We start from the raw sequence: 21,887 nt of genomic DNA on the forward strand, positions 1-21,887 counted from the left end.
GTCAGAAACACCTGTCAGATGTTCATGCTGCTCGCTGCCTTCAGAGTCATCCTTCCACAAACCTAACCGCAGGATTTCTGCAGCCTGCCTACGTTCTCGTGTTAAAAACTGGTTTCAAAATTAAAGGCCTGGCATTCCTGGAGGAATGCATGTTGCCCGCCACATTTCCTGCTAGACTTTTAATCTGAAACGATCCTATTCTGAGAGATGACTGGTCAAAAACTGAAAATAACGTCTTCATTCTTGGTCAGCGACCACCACACCAAATGAGCTAAGTTGCAGCCATTTTTGTGTTTACTGGGGTCACTGTGGCGGCCATTTTGAACTGGGTTTACTCTAAAAGTCACTGATAGATCTACATCTATTGATTACTTTCTGACAGTTTCAATAAAATCCATAAAGAGGTTCATGATCTATTTCGCTATTTCCAGTAGTTAATGGCAGGTTTTAAACACGAACCTTGTGTGATCTTTTGACACTCACCAAATATTAGTTTAATCTCTGTAAGACTGACTGAGGTCTTGTTTTACTGATCTTTTCTTGTTTCATTGCTTATTCCTGACGTGGTGTAAGATTTTCAGCAGCCTCGTCTTCCTGACTGCACATCTTTTCCTCACACAACAAACATCTTTCTAAGAGCCATAAAGATCTCACACTTGAATGTTTTATCGTTTGCAGAATGAATGTTAAAAGTCAAACTTTTTGGGTTTTTTTTTCCCTGACACCGTCATGCAGAACACAGAAACATCTGAGGTAAATGAAATACTGGAAGTTGAGTCAGTTTCAGCTTCTCTGACATTTCAAGGCAGAAAAATGTCCCCCAGCTTAAAAAAAGTTGGTTTAATGAGGCCTGCTTCTTGTTTTTCTTGGTGTTTAGTCTCTGTTTATGTTGAAGCACAGAAGCCTCGGGGCCCGTTCCCTGTGGAGCTGATCGGTGGACAGCCTTCAGATGCCATTAAGCACAGATGGCAAATTGTTTTCTGGGAGTGCGCCCCCCCCCCACACCCCCTCCTTTCTCTCTGTGCACTCTGATTGTGTGCAAGTGTTGCAGGGGGAAACCAGAAGATTAAACATGGTGGTTAAATCAATTTGACACAGATCCTCACTGCAGACACAGACACATTTAATGATCTAAACTCTAACGTGGATATACAACTCCTGTAATTTTAATTATTCATTTTTATTGCACGATAAAGCTCAGACCAGTCTGTAATAAGTACAAATCCCCATGCATGGGGATGTGTTGTGTGCAGCTGGACAACAGTGAGCCAGCTCCAGCTGCAGTAATTGATTTCTGCAGCCACACCACGACTAAATGACTGGGATTAGTGGACTATGAACAAGACCTATTTATTACCGGGATGCTCATGATTAGCTCGTTACTCAGTTCACTGAGGCTCATCTCGCCGCCTGTCACCGGGGAGGGGAGAGGCTGCGCAGTGTTTGTGCTCAGATTTAAGCCTTTATAGTCAATAACGCTCAACTACAAGTATTATAGCAGCAAAGCCACTAAGAAGGAATCCTCCTGCTGTTAATGCAGTCACACAGCATCCGAATCAAGACCCTCTGCTGCTCTATAGAGTAAAAAAAAATACATTTATTTTAACAAAGCCCAACAAAAGCACAACAAATTGGGACAATTTCAAGGCATTTGTTATCTCTCAGAGCCCTCAGTGTGCCTCTGTGATGCTGCTTTCTCACAGTAATGGCAGAAGAAGAGTGAGGAGTCGGAGAGATGGAGGGGGTTGATTTTTCAGCAGGAGCCACAGTTAATTTCATGCTCTGCATTTTATTGTCATGCCTCGGTGATTGTACCAAAGTGCTATGAGAACGGCAGAAACCCTCTTTGCCACTAGCTGGTGGACCCTATGGATCAGCAAGAACCAACTGAGCTCACAACACGGACATCCACTAAGGCCCACACTACACCACTCCAGATAGTCCTTTTTCTGTAAAAAAAAAAAAAAAAACTGTCCACACAAACAAAGAAAATATTGGAATACTCATACTGTGGTACCATCAGTGACTCATTAAAAATACAAAAAGGAACTTTCTGAGCACAGCTTTGTCCACATTTTGTCTTCATTATAAACTTTTTCAGCTGTTGTTTCAACTTTAATGGCCACAAAATTAAACAGATTTGAAAAAACTGGTAAAATGACTCAACTTTGTTATGGTTTCAATTACAAAAAGCAATAGCAAGCGTGCATGAAGTAGGCTGATAAAAAGACTCACTGCTTCTTCTTCTTTTTTTATTTGGTAAGTGCAGGCATGCCTAATTGCAGATTTTTTTAAAAGTAGCTAATATTGGCAGATTGATCAGTTTATGTCTTGCTTGGACCCTTTGATGATCTGCTGAAATCTGGTTACAAGCCACCACAGGCAGATTTGTTTTTTTAAATATTTAAAGTCTGGATGTTATTAATTAGATTTGAAGAATTTGAACATCTCGAGCTGGTCGTTGTGATCCTCAAACAAATCTTGAAGGATTTCTGCAGACTGGAAAGGAGTATTATCCTGCTGCTGAAAGAAGCCACAGCAATCATAGAACAATGTCTCCAAGAAGGGGCGACTTTAGGTACGATTAGAGACAGACCAATGATTCGGTCGACTGATTTTAAATCAGCTGATAGTGGCCACTTTGAAAAAAAAAAAAATCTGCAATCAGTCATGTTTGTAGATACTTAATTATCAAATAGGAAGATGAAGATGCTGTTTAGGATGTTTAAGAAGTTAAACCTCCTCCTCTGGGTTTGTCTATATCAAACTAATCCTGTAACTCTCAGGACACTTTCTTACATTTACAGTCCTAGCCTTTGTTAATATTTGAATTGCTCTTATTATTTAATGCCTGTTTGCACCAAAACTCAAAACTAATTCCTCGAAGCCGTGTGACACAGCTGTACAGTATATTTAGGGTTAGGGTTTGGCAACAAATAAAGAAAAAAAAAAGAAACTGATGTTGTGCGTCGGCCATCGGAAGCAATGATTTCTAAAGATCGGCACTGGCCAGAGAAAAACTGGCACCTGTTGACCTCTAAAAGCATTATCCACATGAATGGAAGGACAGATCATTCAGTCCCGGTGCTCACATGATCATTAGATGCAGGTTTGGTAGAAGTCGCAGGTCACCTCCAGCATCCTGATCATCACAACCGTATACGAGCCGGTGTTGTGACCAGAAATTAGGTGCAAAGAAATGCAGAAAAATCCTTCCTCAGTAAAACGTGGACGTTTGTCTTGTTTTTACATTCTGCAGCTGTCTCAGTCTGCTAACGACTAAATATTGATCCACCCCAACAACCATCAAATGACTTGAGTTATTCAGTTATCAAAAGGTAAGAAGCGGTTTTCACAGGTAATCACTGTTTCTGTGATGCTTTAAATCCTCACTTCAGTCAGATTCATCTTTTTTCTTCACTATAGAAGCCTCGAGTTTCGAACCTCTAAAAGAGGAAAAGCCATCCAGCGGCTTGTTCTGTAACACGTTTCAAATATCTGACCAGGCTGAGACCAGCTCCTCTCCTGCACTGCCTTATTTATTCTTTCTTTTTTTTAACTCATTTTTATTCTCCGCAGTAATGCGAGCAGAACACACGCTGTGGTTGTCTGGTTTCAAACACACCTCTGCACACCTTCATGAAGCATGTATGGAAACAAAGCCAGGTGGAAATGGTCTTGGCCGATCCTCGCGGCTTCACCTGTAAAAAACGAACAAGTGTTTCAGTTTAGGTGTGCAGCGTGTTTCTGTAACTCGAGCTGCAACAGAACCAACTGAAAACCAAAAAACAGAGACAATCCACAAATATAACAAACACACACACCTCTAACAGACAGTCGACTTCAGTGACTTCATTGGTCACCATGGCAACAACAAGCATGTCCATCACTTGGCTGAGCTCCTGTGATGTGTGTGCGGCGTGAACGACAAACGACCCAACAGTTGAGTGTTTTTAGGATTTATCTGTTTATGTCGTCTTATAAGACAATGATTTTGTCTTAAACACAGATTATGAACCACATGGAGTGGCCACTCCTATAAAAAAAAAAAGTCTGAAATCTTTGAGGCGTTGTGCCAGCTGCTGTGGGATATCTTCTCCGCCTGGTACAGGAAAAGAACAGCCGCGGCAGAGAAATGGAGTGTTTACGCTGCTGCTGGAGACCAGCTTGTCAGCCATGATGTAACCACAGCAGGCAGCCGGGAAGCAAATGTTAAACGCTTCCTCATCCACATCCCTGAAGGATTTTCCCGCCTCAGACTTGTTTGGCCGATAAGCTGGTGCCACGAGCTCGTCAAGGTCAGCAGTTATCTGGCCCCACCCGCTATTTACATAGCATGTCCCTCACAAGAGCCAGAGCTCCAGGAGAGGCGGTGGACACTTATCTAATCTGAGCACTCCCCTCGGTCCTGATGCTCTGACAGATGCAGCCAATGCTGCCATCTGCTGGTGGAACAGTGAAGTGCAACACTTTCTGATTTCAGCCTGTACCAATGAGCATTAATGAATTTACAGTTCCTGTTAGGATCCAAAAGAAAACCAATGAGCTGTTTGTTGTTGGGTAAAAAAAGTTGCTTTGGATGCTGATAAAGGTTCTCAGTCATCCAGGTGACCAGTTTTCTTTTCTTGTTTTTTAGGACATTTCACTTCTCTTTAAAAAGCTTTTTATTCCAAACTAAAAATTGCGGAGATTCAAGCTTTAAAGCTGCTGTGAGCTGCTCTGTTTATGGTAGTTGAACTCACATGCAAATCACTCTCCCTTTGTTGGTTTAGTTCACATGATAAAGGCTTTTTTTGACATCCATGAGGTGATCGATGTGAAACTGACAGGGGAAAAAGGCCCAAAGCTACACTGTATTTACTGAAAAGGTGACATGAAACTTCCTCCTTTGTTTAATGTTGAAACACAGGGCTTATTTCACACCTCTCTCAAATCATTTATTCTGCTCTCTGTCCAAAATGTGTAGACTACTGTCCTCAAAAGAGTGTCCCTTATCCTTAAGATAAAGGTCCTGACCTGAAGAGACAGCTCTCCTGTGAAGTGCCATACTTTTGTGTAGTTTGTTGTTTAGTTTCTTCTACATATGTGAAGGTTTGAAAACTCCTCACTGACATCTCAAACCACCAAAGACCCCAACAACCTTCAGGAAGGAGGGGAAGGAGAGTTATCTGCTGTAGGCTCACTACAGCTTAATTTGGCTTGTTTTTGCTAAAAAAAAAATCTCTTTTACAGTTAATCATATCTTAAAAACCAAACGCTAAGAAGAAAAGACCCTGACACTGATGGAAACTATACACCTGTTTCAATAGGAATGGACAATATCATCTCAATTAAACAAACAAATAATAAAAAAACAGTAAATTGTCATCATATGATAATATTCTTCCAGTGACTTTCCCATCCTCCAGAATTTGGTTTATTGAAATGACTAAGAACCAAATGGAGCTGAAGAGCTGCACATTCAAGCTCATTTATTAAAAATATTCCCTCGGCTCTGTTGTCCAGGAGAAACGAACACAGAACAAAGACTTCAGACTCTAATAATGACTACTTGACACCCCCACAGGTGGTCCTCAGGAACCGGTTTTCATCCCAGCAGACAAGGGGAGCAATATGGGAACTGAGAACCTGCTTTGCCGTTGTTTTTGTTAAATCGATCACAATACATTGTAATAAGCTGTGTTGTTGACCTGGAAAGGCCCCATGAACTTTATTTTCTCCTAATGTGTAAAATCTTAGGACTGTATGATTGCAGCTTAAATGAAACGGCTGCTGCTATGATTTAGAAATTTCTTAATATCAGTTAATTATTTGGACAAATTAACTGTTAAAAACTGTATGTGGGTATCATTTTACATCTTGTGATTGTGGATGAAAACATGCAAGCTGTCAAGATCAGAACTGAATGATGATCAGTGCACTGGAACCAAGCCAGTGTTGTTTCCTAAATTTAATTGTGATGCAAATGTGATGCCTAAAATTGACCCGAACAGTAAAGAATGTGTCCAAACAATCATGCTACGAACTGCTTTGTCACACATGTATATGCACAGGCTCGTCAAAGCTGCAGGTCCATATCTGCAGTGTTTTATAATCGTCTCAGTTTTTGGCAGGTATAAGAGCATCAGTTTAATCAAGGAGAAGCCAAATGAAAATACAGCAGTGCTCACAGCCAGAGAAGCAGCTGATATAAAGAGAGATATTTCCTCTGGTGAGAAGTCAGGAATCAGCATCAGCCAAGCCTTTGATTTCTCCCCCCGCGGTGCCTCCGTATTACTGTGACGAGCTCAGACACATTCAGTGGAGCGGGGGAAAAGGCAACTCTTTATCTTTAACCTTTGGGTGGTGCTGAGACAGAATCTGCATGATACGGTGCAGATGTGCCGAGTGAATCAGCGTTTTGTTCTCCTTTTCATCTCAGCCATGAAAAGCCACCTTCAAAATGGCTGCTCGCCTCCAGCCGCTCTGCTCTGCTCTGCCTGCTGCAGAGGAAGTGGGGAGGGGGGGTCATTAGACATCAATGTGTGTTTGTCCTCACTGTCAACAGTTCATCATGTCCCCAGCTTCTCCTCCTACTCCTCTCTCTCTGGCCCTTAAAATAGACTCCTAACCTGCGCGGTTCTCTCAGCTCTTCTTCTGTGGGCTTTCAGTTTGACTCAACAATCAGACGCTCGGCCCGTCTCTCCGTTTGCCGTCGCAGCATTCGTCTTAGACACTGAGCTGAAACTCAGCTTCATCCTGCAGCTAATTGCTGTGTAAGGCCTGCACAAAATAACACCTGATATAGTAACATTTTTAACTCATTTTAATCAACAATCGGTGCCAGTAAAGCATTAAGAAGTTTGGAATACGATATACTTTCAAGGAATCATATTTGCCTTTTCAGACTTCTGGATGCCAGGTAGTTAAGGATCTGATGGATCGCTGCCCTTTTTTTTGACCACTACTTTCAGTTCTACTTACTTTAAAATCACACAGTGAGCTTTATGAGCTGAGTGTTACACAACCGTCACGCTGGATGACGTGGATCCCTCTATGACGTCAGAAAATCAATCAATCAATCAGCTGCATCACGGGTGGTTTGTGCAAAATCATGGTGAGGTCTTCTGAAGCATACTAAGACTGCAGTGGCTTCTATATTACATGCAATCAAGCAGGATAAGCTGTGGAGAGTTCTGAGCAGATACAAAACATCTAAAGTAAGGTTGGGATTTATTATCATGCTGGCAGCACATCTGGGTCCTGGATGGAGCGTGGTGGCAGCTTATCCATGACGGCGCAGCTTGTTCGAAGAGAATTTGAACCATGACAGGCTAAAATACAACCCTATAGGTGGAATCTCAATAGGCTGCAAGTAGCTGACGAACAGCATTCATGGGGAGTCTACGACTTCCTTGCTCGAGTCAAAGACGCAGGCAGCCCTGTCACATCAGTTCTGAACATGCCCAAAAAAAACATTATGCAACAACTTTGCTCTCAATATAGTCACAAAGTTGTCTCCAACCTGTCTCAGGAGAGCTAGAGCTTTAATCTCACTCCTGTACGGGAGCTCATTAATGACAGAAAACATCTGAGTCTAAAAACCACGCTCGTGTTGTCAAAAAACGTTTCATTTCAAAAACTATATTTCAGCAGATTAACCTTAAATGTGGGCTCAGCTGCCAAGGTGGTTACAAAATAATGTGCGCAGCTAAGAATGCACTTTCTGCAAGCTGTGCACGGCTTCTACTACAGCTAACAGGACCGCAACAACCAATTTACATTCTCACTCATATTCATTCACCTTGTAGACAAAAAACAAAAAGCATGTGTTCTCATTGTGGTCTGGAGCACAATATTCCCACAATGGGAATCACATGTGTGCTCAGTGGAGCAATCTTCGAGCGCAGAGCTGCATCCTGACACGATCTTTGAGAAGTGTCCCGTGTGGGGCTTGCACTGAGGGCGAACATGATGGGACCGTCGTAGGGACGTTAAGCTGATGTAAAAAGCGTAGTGAGGGCGCAGGAGAGTTGCTGTTACACATCCCCAGAATGCTCTCCTGCATCTTAAGGAGGTTTTCCAAACGTTCTCTGAGGTTGTGGCGAGCGTGGCAGGGTTGCCATCCGACGTGAAGCGGTGTTAGCAAGAAGGGAAAGAGCCGCTAATAAATCACATCATTTTAACCTGTGAAAACCATTCGGCTCACAGGACCTGCACTGAATAAACACCCTCAGACGATAACACAATGCTGCTTTGCAATTAGATGGCTTCTATTGAAAACAAACAGAAGACAGAAATAAACACGCAGCACAACGGTGACACCTGACTCTGTGATATATGAAGTCCTTCACGTTTAAAATGAGCCATTTATAATCACTGCATTTCAAAATCTTTATATTTAAAGACGTCCAAAGCTTCCAAACTTGCCCCGAGGCCTCAAACGTCGCTCATGCATTATTCATTTGCATTAAGTAAGCTACATTTAATTTCCCAATCATCTGTTGGCATGGCTTGTAATGAGATGCTAATAGAAGCCTGTACCCTTTGAGGGGGGGCAGTGAAAGAGGAGAAGGAGACGATTGCATAATCATTACACAGATAAAGACCTATCTCTATCAGGCAGCACTCGCTCTTGTTTATGGTCCTTTTTCCTCCGACTGACGTGCATTTTAATCTGTCTCCATTGTTTTGTCTTTGATTCGACTCACTGGACCTGAAGGACACGTGGAAGGACCAAAAGACAGAAGTGGTGTCCAACTATATCATTCATAATATCAGTTTTCTGTAATCAGAACAGACGAGAGAGTGAATGCAGGAAGAAAATAACTCAAACTGTCAGTCAGACAGCAATTACACTGATGGAATACACAAATTAAATCTGTTTTAGATTTTGAATTAAAGTAGTTTTAGTTTACTTAAGGTGTTTTTTTAGAGTCAGGATGCAACTGGACTTGTTAAATGTTCCTCTGGGATCCAGAAAAAGTATTTTTCTCCCGTTAGAATGACTTTAAACCCACCGACAACTGTTTGTTTTTTATCTGTCTGAAGGTTTTTTTTGAAACAGATGCCTGTAAAACACAGGAGTTGGAAGTTATTGAACCTAATCAAGCAGACAGTTTTTTCTAAAAGATAACCTGTGGGAATATAATGAAAAAACAGGTTTCTGAGCTAAAACAAGTTTTACTGATACTGGTGGAAATATCAGAGGACTTTGATGACATAAGTCAGTTAGAAATATTTAAGTAAATCCAACTTAGAATACATGAAAATTACTTTTTTGTCTTTGTAAGGCCCCATAATTGAGTCTATAAATAGAGAACAAAACATTTCCATATTAACTTAGATTTTATGTTGACTTTAAACCGGAGCCAGTGCACCTTTTGACTTTATTTAACATACAGATGTCATGAATAACAGCCGCAGATGTGATTCCATAGGCACGTTCCGGCTCTTATTTAACGGGCAGCAGAGCGCTCTCTAATTGGCTGTGAATGGCCCCTCGGGTCGCTCAGGGAAGCCTTTGATGAGGCTGGAAGACTGGCTGCTCAAGTGGCTTTTGAATCAAGCTCTCCAAGAGCCGCAGAAAGCAGCTGGCTGCTCCGCTGAGTGATGAACACACCAACAGGACGACGAGAAGAAGACGTGCACTCACAGGAGCTCATTAACTGTTCACTCAAACAAGAAATCACAACAAGAAAAATAAAGCTGGAAGCCAGGAGCTGCTGGGAAAACGGCTTCATCTGTTTTTAACCTGTTCGCTGGTATTGATTCCCAAAGAACTATTAGCTGAAAACTCGTCCTACAGAAGGATGAAGGGTGGACTTTCTGCTGGAATCCTCCCTGCTTCTTAAAGACATGACTTTCAGATGCTGCTCGTTTGCTGGAAGTGTTATTTTGAGGCCTGGTGCTTCTTCTTTTGTGTTCAACTAGTCAACATTACTGCAGTTTTAAAGGGCACAAGAACCTTGAGAACTACTGATGAAGACAGGCTATTCAAGCCTAAATATCTGCTGATAAGTTTCTGACTCTGGTGACTCAGACAAGAAAATCTTGATAAAGAAATTCCTAAATTACAATTCATCACACTCTATCAGTAAAAATGTTTTCAAGGTTTGACCAAAATGGCTCCAACTGTCTTTTCTCAACACAAGATAATCGTAGTCATGAAAAGTGATGGGTGGCATGCATTCTTTCAAAGAACGCTAGGCCTTTAATTTTATCAGGTTTTGAAGAGCACTCGGCCTGGATTTGAAATAAAGTTGACCTTATCGAGTCTTCTACCTCCACCTGCTGTCCTCGGAGTGTGCAACAGAAACATGACACTGCAGGAAAAAGGAAACTAAACACGGAGCTGCAGATCTGACGGCTCACCTCTCTGACTTCATGATAATTAGGAGCCGAGCCTCCTCTGTGGAATAAATCAGCAGCATGCATTAATTCTAATCAGCGAGCGCAGCCAGGCTTGACCAGTGGGGCCCAGGGGGGGCTGCAGCACTTGTCTGAGCGTTTGAGTCCCATTCATACGGCCAGCCATGCTGAACGGCGCTCTTCAGGGTTCACTGCAGAGCTCCTGCAGCAGCAGCGGCGCTCCGCGAGTCTCTGACCTTTACTGCGGCGCTCACCTGAGTGAACCTGAGCTGCGACCTTTTAACAAACACCAGAACAAATCACTCTTTATGTCAGCACACTGTCCCACCGTCCCAGAAACTATTCACTTCACACACACACAGTTCATCAGCATCATGTACCTTTCTGACAGAATCAGATCTATATTCATATTTTGATTTTAAAACTACATTGCCTGAAGCTGTTTTTTCATGTTTGGGGTTTGTGTGAACGCTTCTTTTCCTCAAATCCTGATTGAAAAAAAATGCAACCACTTGATTAAACCCAAGATAAAATAAAACCCATGTTGAATGACTGTGATGTCACTCGGTCCAGAAATCTCCCCCCTTCAGATACAAACATCACCTCAGATTTGAGGGTCCAGTACTCCTGGGTGCCATGTTCCACGTGTTTGAAAGCTGTCAGGTAGTCGTAGCTGATCACCACCGTCTGCAGACAGAAAGAACATGAAAACAAAACGTTAGGAGTCAGCGGCTCATCTTTTCCTTAAAACAATCAACCAGAAATCAACTAAACATGTTAAAGTTTAGACTCGTAGTTTTGCACAGATTGGATGTTTTCTTAGTCTTTTGGGGATCGAGGACTGAAGATCATCTGGACCTCAGCCAATGGGAGACATTTGAACGTCTGCACTCCAAGTTTATTTTTTAAAATTAATTTAAGTTTCAACCCCAGCATTTATGTCTTTTTAAAGTCAGTCCAATAATCAGAAGCACAAAGGAGATTATTCTCCAAGGTTAAAAACTGTGTCCCACTAAAGTGAAAAGTCTTTATTGCAGGTGTATTCTATAAAAAAGATCTCTGATCATCTGAAAGTAAAGCTGTCTTTCTAACCAGTCAGTCATTAAGACCAGTAACAAATGAATTGCTGCTTGAGAGCCATGTGACCAATCAGATGCTGTTTTTTACACATTTATTTATACTGAACTGGTGTGAAGGTCTGCTTCAGACACGGGGAAATTTGTTCCAATTTCAAGAGCAGGTCTTTCTCAAAGTCATATTTTTAATATTATATATTCAACGACAATCAGAGATCGATGCATCTAATTAAACATGAAGTGAGCTGAAACACCAGAAGTCAACGTGAACTCACAGTGGCTGCGGCTCGTCCGAAGCGGATCACGCTCAGGTCGTTGATGTCCAGCTGTTTGGTGTAGAGGTAAAACCCAGAGGAGGCAAACGCTGCCGTGGCCAGAGAGGAGACTTTCAGGAGCCGGACCGCCATCAGGGGACTGCAGGGGAATAAAAAAAATAAAAAAAAAACATCCCCAAAGGAGGTTCACAAAATGATAGGCACTGAAAAAACATGTTTTTATTCATGGCTGAATGGGACTCGCCGTCAGGAAACAGGAACAATATTAATGTGCCCTTCAAATTAAAATGTTTAAGCAGAATTTGTGACCAAATGCCAACTTGTCCTGAATAAAAATGAATAAAAACAGCAGAAGTTTTGCAAAAGCCGTCCACCTTAACGTAGGTCAATCACGAGACGGCAGACTGCTTTATTTACATTGAGTGCGCACCCGCATTTCAGATTTGCATTTCAAATTTGATTTCATGCTTTGCAATGAGTACCTTTAAATGTTTGTTTCCAGTTTGCTGCCAGCTTTAAAATGAAGCTGGAAAGCCCTTGATCAAAGTCAGTAACCCTCAGCTCATCAGCTGTTCACCAAGTTGCGTTCAAATATTTACAGACTCAGAGTTATCCTGTTTGTGCGCACGGTGGCGCGCGGATTTAAACGACAAATAAGAAGTAATAATAAGAAGTAAAGAGTCTGCTCTTCGGTTCGGCGACCACCCCCACGCAGCCAGAGGCAGGTTCGGGTAGAAATCCCCCCTCCTGTCGCGGTTAAAACGGCGGGCCGTTTACCTGGCGGGCTGCGGCAGGTGAGAACCAGGTGCTCCTCGGCTTCAGGTGAAACACGTGGGTCTCGTGCGTTCGTTAAAAGCCCAAGAAGCGTTCAGTCCATCATGATGGCTGCGACCTGAACGCCGATCATATGAGAGTTATGCAAGCGTTTAGTAACAGGCGTGTGTGAACGAGCTACACACAACAAACTGACACTCACACACAAACACACACACACAGACACACTGAGCTGTCAGCTGCTAGCAAGAATACTTTACATTCAACAACAACCACATTATTCTTCCTCACTTACCGGTTTTATTTTTGACCTCCTCGCCGTTCTGTTTTGAAACGTCAGGAAATAAATCTGGATAATGTAGTTCTTATTGAAAAGAAACCGAAGGATTTTAGATTAAGCATTCAGCTCACGGGATAGTGGAAAACAACCAGGTTACAATCTGACTGCTAGTTAGTGTTTTCAGACCGTCTGCGTTCACGTAGTGCAGAATTTGGCTTTATTTGTAATAGTTACGACAGGTTTTAAACTACACTTCCGGTAACTGCGATGACGCCATCACGTACGTCACGGTCAGAACGGTTCACAAAAAGTCACACAGACACGAGAGCGCTAGACGCCGCTTAGCTAGACTTCTGACGCCGCCATATTGGGGAGAGAAACTAACCAGAACCAACGTTACTTTTTATTTCACTGGAAGAGTGCTAATGTGAAATATTAATGTTAAAATACATTTGTAATAAAACATGATGAATCTAATTTAATGGTTAGTCGTTTTAAAATTTTTCTGCAATAACTTTGCTTATGTATATGCATTTTTTATAGATACTTTGCAAAATTAGCATACATATAACTTTACATTAATGCATAAATAGGCTAATTGGGTCATGAAAGGTTTTTTTATTAATATTGTGATGGTCAACAATGAAAAACACTGCTCATTAAGTTCTTTATTTAACTTTAATCAACAGGAAAAATAAAATCCATGCTCACCTGAATGGTTAACTGGGCCCGTCTCTCCTTCCAAGATGGCCGGCATGTTGACACATGGCTGCAGCGTGCTGAATGCAACATTTATGTGTTTTATGTCTATGCATGAAGTCAGTCAACCGGTGATGCATTCACGGACGGCAAGAAACCCTGACTCCTCAGTTCTCAAACTGAAAGATTTACTAAACCTTTTTTTTCTAGTAGAAATAAGGAAAAGAAAAAATATAGATTTTGCTAAATATTAATACTGCAATACAGTATTTTTTTGTCATTAGTTAGGTTCAAAGTACATTAAAAAAACTTTTAGTTCCAATTTGTTTTGACAAGAAAACATGAAGTTTTTTTGTGTGAGAGACCTAAAGCTTCAGAAATCTGTTCTGTCTGCTTTAAATCAGAAGGTTAACAGTTACTGTGGTTATCTCCTTGCAGGACTTAATCCAGCCACAGCCCATGCTTAGTGTCCACACATGAGTCATAAAGAACTGCAAAATGAAACCACATTTAAGGAAATTAACATCGTCTTTATTACCTGACAGGAAATTTGATGAATATACAAGCTGTCTTTGACATGTTTTTATGATGAGGTGTGACAGTAAAGAAATACAAATACAGAACTTATCCCCGAACGGCTCTAAAAGCTGCTCATGTTCACTCAAAAAAGAAAAACATTTTGAGACCAAACGCCAAACGCTGGTCTGACCAAAACAAAGCAGCTGAGGCAGCAGGAATGAAAGCCATCTCAGTGACCCGGGATCGCAGAACAAGAGAACATCTCGTCGGTCTCATCCACACAGCGGAACCACCGAGCTTCAGTCAAAGTCACCGTCACTGTCACCATCTTTGTTGAACTTCGACCTTACAAACATTCGAGTGTTCCTCTGAACCTGAAGCTGGAATCAGAGAACATCATCAGGTAAACAAAGCGTACATGCAGTCTCATTTCACACTGAGATTCATTCATTTAAAGAATGGAAGGAAGCTCAAAACAGAAACTTGTTTCTGTAAAACCTCTTTCTTTTTAATTATTAAAATTACCAAGCACCATTTTAGACTCTGGATGAAAATAAGCTTTAAATGAGCCCAATTAGAGCATTAGCTCAGCTTTTTTCCATATCAGTGAAGACTCCAATCCACACAGAGTAGTTTTACCTTTGTGCCCTCCAGAACATGAGGGTCCTTCTCCAGTGCATTGTTCAGCCCCTCCTCGTTTGAGTAACGGATCCAGCAGTACCCTTTGTGGAAGCCCGTCCCTTTGTCCTGATTCAACCCAGAAACACATTCAAGAAGAAGAAACTTTATGTCCGCTGCCGTCAGCCTGGAACATTACCGGCGCTGATGATCATAAAAGCTGGAAAACAACTAAAGTTCTGGCAAAACATTTGCATTAAGTTCTTAATCATCTACCTTACAATTTTAACTGGATTAAGTGCAACACTTGAGTCAACATGCATCGTGTTCAAAGTGTGTGAAAACTTACAAATGGAAGAAAACAACGCTTTATTTGGCCAAACTGTCTGAAATAGTCCTTTATCTCCTCTGCAAAGCAAACAGAACCAGATCAAGACTTAAAAGACAAACTCTGAGTTTATTACTCAACAAATGATGCTTTAGTATCCTGAAATACCACAAGTATTCATTAACACAGCGATCATGCAAGGAAGCCTTGAGTCGTGCAGATTTTTGCACAACATGAGATTTATTCTTTTATTATTATTCCAAAAAATATCAGAGTCTACATTAACTTAAAGCAGGAAGAATAACCCAGATAACAAAAAACAGACACGTCTTACTTTAAGGTCTGAGCTGGACTGGATCTGAGTGGTCTTATTCTGTTTTTTCAAATAGAATAAAATTTGAATAATCACAAACTGTGGATGTCTGGATATGTTGCTTCTAAAGTGCTCCTGGTACCGTCCGTGTATTTCCATTAAGGGTTTAGATTGCTTAATACTTCGAGCTCCGTGTTGATGTTGCTCTGAACCGTAACAGAGACAATTAAACATCATAAAATGCCAAAAACAAATAAATAAATACAACTTGAACCGTGAGTTTTTCACGTCACGCGTGTCTCCTCGCACGTTACCTAAACCCTAAAATCAAAAGTTAAACTAAATCATGTCTTGCAGACTCAACATTTAATAAAAGTAAAACATTTAAGATAAAACTTCAGTTATAAACAGGACTTACTGTTAGCTACAGTCCAGGGTACTTTAGATACTAAAACCTCGAAGACCTTCCGACTCGACGCCGCCATCTTTCGTCCTTCATTCACTGACCTATGACCTATGACGTAGAGACCACGCATGCGCAGTACTGGCTAACATGACGGGGGGAGAAGTTGACGCAGTCCCTATTATAATTTTCTTGTACTTATTTAATAAAATAAAAAAATAAAAAATAAATGTGATTCATTTATGGTTTGTAAATCGACGCAGGTTATTGTAAACCGGAAACGACCGGAGTTGAAAGGTCACGCTACGTCATGGCCAAGATGGCGGCCTCCGTGCTGGATGGTGGCGAGGATGCGTTTAGGAAAATCTTCAAGTTTTACAAAAGGAGAGATCCTCCGCCAGATCTGAGAAATGTTACTGATTTCTGCAGCGGAGCAGCGGGAGAAAAGGTCAGAAAAACCGAGGAGTCATTAACAGAAAAGAACAAGAATTAAAATCAAAACAATCTGGTTCTTAAACGAACATTTACCAACTGAACCAGTAATGTTTTGTTTTGCATTTTATTATGATTTAATACAATAAAAAACCAAACAATGAGGTGTTTGGCCTTGCTAAACGACATCTGATCATCTGATTGATGAAGTCCTCTCATGCTGCTGTTTGTACAGAACTGAAATAGTTGAAATGAAACAAATCTCTGTGTGTGTGTGTGTGTGTGTGTGTGTGTGTGTGACACTGTCAGGTAGTTCCGGTAAAACTGAACCCAGCTGCTGTAAGGGATGAGGATGCTGCCAGCGTTGGGCTGAAGCCTGTCAGAGACTGGAGAGCCTTCAGCCTGCAGGGATACCCAGGTAGGACTCTCAGGTGGATAAACCACGGCTCGATTTGTCATCACCTGTTGTTCTGGAGTTCTGCTCATCATTCCTGTATCACCTGAAGGTGTTCTGTTGTCCTGCAGTTAATCTTCTCAGATTCACACTCCAGGACCCCACCTGTATTAGTTGATATATAACTCGTCACTCAGCTCAGTCAGCACATCCTGTTTTATCACATAACACCACTTCACATGTCGGACCCGTTTTCTAACAGTATTTTTGTGTTTAGGGTTCATCTTCATCTCCAATCCTTTCCTGCGAGGCTCCCAAGCCTGCTGGGTCAGACGGTGTTTGAAGACGTATCCCCAGAAACCAAATGTGTGCAACCTGGACATGCACATGTCCCCGTCTGACACCCAGGACATCTGGGCCAGCAGCGCAGAAGTCCTCAGGTGGGAAAATATTCGCAGCTCAGAGTCTCTGTGTATTATCTGAACAAACATTTATTACAGAGGGGAGAAATTAGTCATATTTTAGGCACAAAAGTTGCATTTTACAACCAGCCAACCAGCAGATGTGGCTGCAGTCTCATGTGTCTCCAAGTCAAATTTCAGTGATTAAAATGACTTGAAGTTTGAAATCTGCAGGGTAAGTCAGTGCAGGGTTCTGAAAAGCTCCTAATCTCGTCCAGTTACGGATCAGAAGACCGTACTGACACCTGCCTTTCTGAAAACTCTCCTTGTTGTCCTTCCTCCGCAGGCTTCCTCCTTCTGGAAAGAGACAAACAAAGACTCTCCTGGAGAAACTGCGCTGGGTCACTCTGGGATTTCATTACAACTGGGACACTAAGGTCAGCAAGGGGCCTCGGTAATAAATGTCTCTATTTTTCAACAATAAAAGAGACAAGTGCAAATGTAAACTGCCGTGCAATGAATTAATAATTTTATTTACAGTTTGAATTATATTTTTGGACTGTTTGTGTTTGTTTCCCCAAATTTGACCTTTTTTGGTTGCTGTTCTTCCATTCACAGACTTACTCTGCCCATCGTTTCACTCCGTTCCCCACAGATCTCCACGCGCTCTCCTTTAGGATAACGGCTGCCTGCGGGTTTCCAGGATTCAGCTCCGAGGCCGCCATCCTGAACTACTACCGATCCGATTCGTCTCTGGGAATCCACGTGGACGAGTCGGAGCTCGATCACTCCTGGCCTCTGCTGTCGCTCAGGTGAGAGGAGGAGCAGTTTTTATTTGTTCTGATGGGTTTGGTTAGTAGGTTCTCATCGCTGTTGTTGTGTTTGGACAGCTTTGGACAGTCTGCCATTTTCCTCCTGGGTGGCCCCCGCAAACAGGACCCCCCCACTGCCATGTTCATGCACAGTGGTGACGTGATGGTGATGTCCGGACCGAGCCGCTTGCTGTACCACGCTGTCCCACGCATCGTCCCGGCGCCTCTGGAGCGTGCGGCCGTTCTGGAAGACTTCAGCTCTGCGTCGTCGCTGCTGGAACCGGTACCTGAGGAAGACTGGGCCGTGTGCTCCAGGTACATCCAGAGCTCCAGGGTAAACGTGACTGTCAGACAGGTGCTGGGGCCGGGCCAAAGCTTCCCAGAGACGTCCCCTGCTTCTGTCCAAAGGGACGACGAAGGCCGAACGGTTGGGTACCACGATGGGTCAGGGGACGGAGACAGAGGGAAGAGGAAGAGGAGCTGCAGCGTCAGTGACTCTGCTGAGACTAAAGAGACGTGAAAACAACTGCCAGAGTTATGACACAGATTTCTTCAACCACAGTGTTCCCTCACAAAAACTGTGATATTTTATTTCCTTTCGCTCTGTCAAAAATAAAAAAAACATTTAAATAAATTATTCTATCTGGTTTTAACTTTTAAATCTTTGCTAAACGATCAGTTTTCAGTCTAATAAAGCTGAGTGCAGTCAGGATGTTCTGTAAAATTCCAGCAGTTTGTTGCAACATCAGACTGACATCTGAGCAAAGAAAAGAAATTCACCTGATGGGTCAAGTCACGTTTTCCTCTCACTTGTTTGTTTTAACAAGCTTTTCCTCCATACATGGCAGCACGGCGGCTTAGTGGTCAGCACTGTTGTCTCACAGCAAGAAGGTCCCGGGTTCAAGCCCTGGGTTGGGCCTGGGGTTCTTCTCGTGTTTGTGTGGGTTTTCTCTAGCTACTCCGGTTTCCTCCCACAGACCAAAAACTGCCTTCAGGGCCAGGCCTCCCCTGGAAAACAGACCTGCGATCTCAGTGGGGTTCGCCTGATTAAATAAATAAATCTAACCTGTTTCTGATGCTGCAATGAGATAAGATGTCTCTATTAATGTGCTCATTTCTAAACAAATGATTGTCAGTCTGAGTATGTCAGAGCGGTTGCAGTTGCAGATGGTGCTCACTAGGTGGCACCAAATCACTGAATAAACAAAAACTGCAGAAAATTCTCTTTGAGATTCTGAGATTTGTTCTTGCTAATTTGACTTGATAAACCTTACAGAGCAGAGTGTGATCTTGGAAAAAACAACAACTTACAGATGTGTAGACTGTGACAAACAGTTGCAGGATGATGAGAGGGTCCAAACACTCTAACATGCATCTTTATGAAAAATATCTCAATGAGCATAAATGTTTTTATAACAGACTGATTAAAGTTCCCACTATTTTAAAGAACACTGGGTTGTTGTTGTTTATTTGAGTAAAAATGTTTTGCTGTTTTCTCAGACTCTTCAGGTTGTTGTTACCAGTTTACTTTGAAATGTATTTAACACAATTATAAAATGTTTTATTTATATAAAAAGACTAGACAATAAAAAAAACGTATTTTAAACATTGAGCACAGAGAAAATTAACAATCACAGTGAAGTCGCTAACAGTGTAAACAGTTTAAACTCATACAGTAAAATACAAACTGAAGGTAAAATGATGAACAACCTTTAATTTATGATAACTTAAATTCATCAAAGTGTTGATGAATAAAGAAAGCATGCAGTGCCGTTAGTTCAGGACGTTTTAGAAGAAGTGAATATATGCATGAATTCATAATGTTGCTGTAAAGTTACTAAAATACACTAAAAACCACCGGGTTAAAACAATCCTGATTTGGACCGAGCCAGTTCAGCAGGGTTGGGTTATCAGTTTGACTCAGCATACTGGGTTAAAATGACTAATGTGTTGAATTACAGCAACTAATAAGTTATTAGATAATTACAACTTGGTTGGTGTTAGTTAGTTGGCACTAACTGCGATTATTTACTAATGTTATTTTAGGAAACCAAACTCACTGTGAAGTAGAAACTGAAGTTTTTATTAAATTAATATTACAAGTTGTTTTTACTGTCTTACCTCCACTTATTCCATCTGAAAGCAGAGGTCCAGTCAGGTGAGTTTTGGTCAACTTCTGGGTTAAAATGGCCGACTGTGAAGCACGACGTGGCTCAATATTTGATGAAACCAACCCTACCTCTGACCCAGCAGCTGAGCAGGTTTCAGTCTGTAAAGTGAACTCACTGCTGATCAGAGCTTTTCTGGTGAAGTTACGGATTTATTTCCACTCTGCAGGTTTAGAATGATTTATTTTTTGGTTAAACTTGAGTCAGACTCATTAGAAGAGAACCAGCAGGGGTTCTGTTTAAAGAAACCAGGTAAAACGGGGTTAATCGCCGTATTCAAGCTGCAGCTGTGAGCTGTGAGTTTCCACCATTGTTATTATTGAACTTCTCCTCCTCCGACTCCACTGCCTACTAATGAACAACACTCATGCACATCATTATAAGTGCTATAAAACACGCCTGTGGATGCTGCGATCATTCAGTCACTGTCTTGTGACCAGGTTTATCTCTGCTTCCCACAGGAGGATAGAAACTGCCGGACTCATAAATGTCTGACCGAATCACATTAAGGACCATAAATGGCTTTATTAGCACATCAATTGTTGTTTTACATTCTGATCAACACGTCTTGTTCTGCTGAAGAACATCTGGGATCTAAAAGAGAATCAAATCTGCATGTTGGTTTTATTTTACTGTCTGAAGCCAATTTGCATTGCTGCATTTTTATTTTATTTTTTTACGTTTATATATTCAGTGTGCGGCTAAATATGGTTATGATAAAAAAAGGTGTAAAGACGTCTCGTTCCAAACTTAAAGCGTTCATTATAAGTACATAATAAAAAGATCATCTGGACCTCACCAGGTCCTAATATTAGGCAAATAAAGGCTGAGATTAACAACAGGTGCCTTTTCTTTTTTAAACCTTTTCATTATTTGTTTAAGAAAAATGAAATAGTGAGCGAAACATTAAGTCCACCTGTTGATCCATCTAACAACTGTCTCCTCCTGGAAGTCCTTAATTAAGATCCTCACCTTCCACCAGAACACAAACTCTGACTCTCTTGATGTTTTTGCAGGTTTGCAAACATTTATTTATAATCTGTAGAATACTTTAGTGCACAGAGCAGTTTATGGTTGGCTCTATGGCTGTTAATATGTGACCAGGTGCTGTGGCTGCAAGAAAAGCCCAAATCATCACCCTTCCACCACGTGCTTGACAGTTGCTATATGATGCTAGGTCCTAATCCAAGTAATTTAAGACTCAGTAAATATAAACTTATAACATATAACAGCACTAAAGTGATTAAAATGAGTCTTTTAATCGAAACATAAAAAAGTAAATTCTTTCACACTGCCACACTTCATTTTTTATTTATAAAAATAACAATGTACAGCTCTATTAAAATAAAATAAAAAATGTTTTATTAGGAGTTCCTTAACTCAAATATACAAAGTAAAGCATAAATTCTTATTTATTTTTAATAAAGACAAGTTTTTTGTTAGACAATCCTTGTTACAGATGGAGTAGCACTACAGAAGTGGAACATCTTAAATAAGGATCTAATATAAAATATTAAAATATGTAATGTATAATAATCTGTGTGTGACAAAACTGTGTCTCACTCAACTCAAACTCAGCAAGAAAATGTATGTCCTTGTCCACATGGGACCATTTTTTCCTCCCTAATATTAGTATTATTTTTCTAAATAATATTCTTGTAAACATGGCACTGTTTCTGGAAATGTTTTCATCAAGATGAACAAAAAACAACAAATGTGCCAGGCCTGTATCTGCCTTGGAAATACACCAGAAACAGGAAACAGGATGTGGAGCATAAAGCTTACACGTCATGTAGACTGGATATATTTTACTCTACAGTCTAAGGTTCAAACTGTGAACACAACTAGAAGAAAAAGATGAGGATGGCGAATACAAGAGCGAGAACCAAATTTTTTTTGTGGACGAAGTGGAACTTTGTTTCACGTTAAACTCGAAGACTATAAAAGTGCAGAACGGTGAATGTTGACTGGGAGTCATATCATCTAAAACACATAAAGGATTCTTTTCAGTCCCAGTTTCCAGAAAGGGACAACTACAAATGTTT

At 41.2% G+C, this 21,887-nt stretch overlaps 3 protein-coding genes across 4 annotated transcripts in view; 1 reads left to right on the forward strand and 2 right to left on the reverse strand.

Moving 5' to 3' along the window:
* adck1 (aarF domain containing kinase 1) overlaps positions 1-13,015 on the reverse strand; it is a 36,260-nt gene extending 23,245 nt beyond the window's left edge. The window contains exons 1-4 of one of the 2 annotated variants that reach the window (XM_017431660.3): positions 12,771-12,996; positions 12,479-12,593; positions 11,702-11,840; positions 10,954-11,037 (exon numbers count right to left, since the gene is read on the reverse strand). In XM_017431660.3, coding sequence (XP_017287149.1) covers positions 10,954-11,037; positions 11,702-11,833 — 216 coding nt within the window. In that variant the 5' untranslated portion in view covers positions 11,834-11,840; positions 12,479-12,593; positions 12,771-12,996. Of the gene's footprint in view, positions 1-10,953; positions 11,038-11,701; positions 11,841-12,478; positions 12,594-12,770 lie in introns of both variants that reach the window. The other variant, XM_025009472.2, reaches the window with a different exon arrangement.
* A 948-nt stretch (positions 13,016-13,963) lies between these two features.
* LOC108245047 (SRA stem-loop interacting RNA binding protein) lies at positions 13,964-15,758 on the reverse strand. The gene is made up of 4 exons (XM_017431673.2): positions 15,651-15,758; positions 14,941-14,999; positions 14,613-14,720; positions 13,964-14,353 (listed from the first exon to the last, which is right to left on the reverse strand). The coding sequence occupies exons 1-4, from the start codon at positions 15,715-15,717 to the stop codon at positions 14,273-14,275; spliced, it is 315 nt and encodes a 104-aa protein (XP_017287162.1). The 5' UTR covers positions 15,718-15,758; the 3' UTR covers positions 13,964-14,272.
* A 167-nt stretch (positions 15,759-15,925) lies between these two features.
* alkbh1 (alkB homolog 1, histone H2A dioxygenase) lies at positions 15,926-18,810 on the forward strand. Its single transcript, XM_017431666.3, has 6 exons — positions 15,926-16,083; positions 16,377-16,485; positions 16,739-16,901; positions 17,209-17,299; positions 17,481-17,674; positions 17,753-18,810. Exons 1-6 carry the CDS (start codon positions 15,946-15,948, stop codon positions 18,192-18,194), a joined length of 1,137 nt encoding a protein of 378 aa, XP_017287155.1. The 5' UTR covers positions 15,926-15,945; the 3' UTR covers positions 18,195-18,810.
* Positions 18,811-21,887: the final 3,077 nt, after the last annotated feature.

This window comes from Kryptolebias marmoratus, linkage group LG10, assembly GCF_001649575.2.
Source record: "Kryptolebias marmoratus isolate JLee-2015 linkage group LG10, ASM164957v2, whole genome shotgun sequence".
Lineage (NCBI taxonomy): Eukaryota > Metazoa > Chordata > Actinopteri > Cyprinodontiformes > Rivulidae > Kryptolebias > Kryptolebias marmoratus.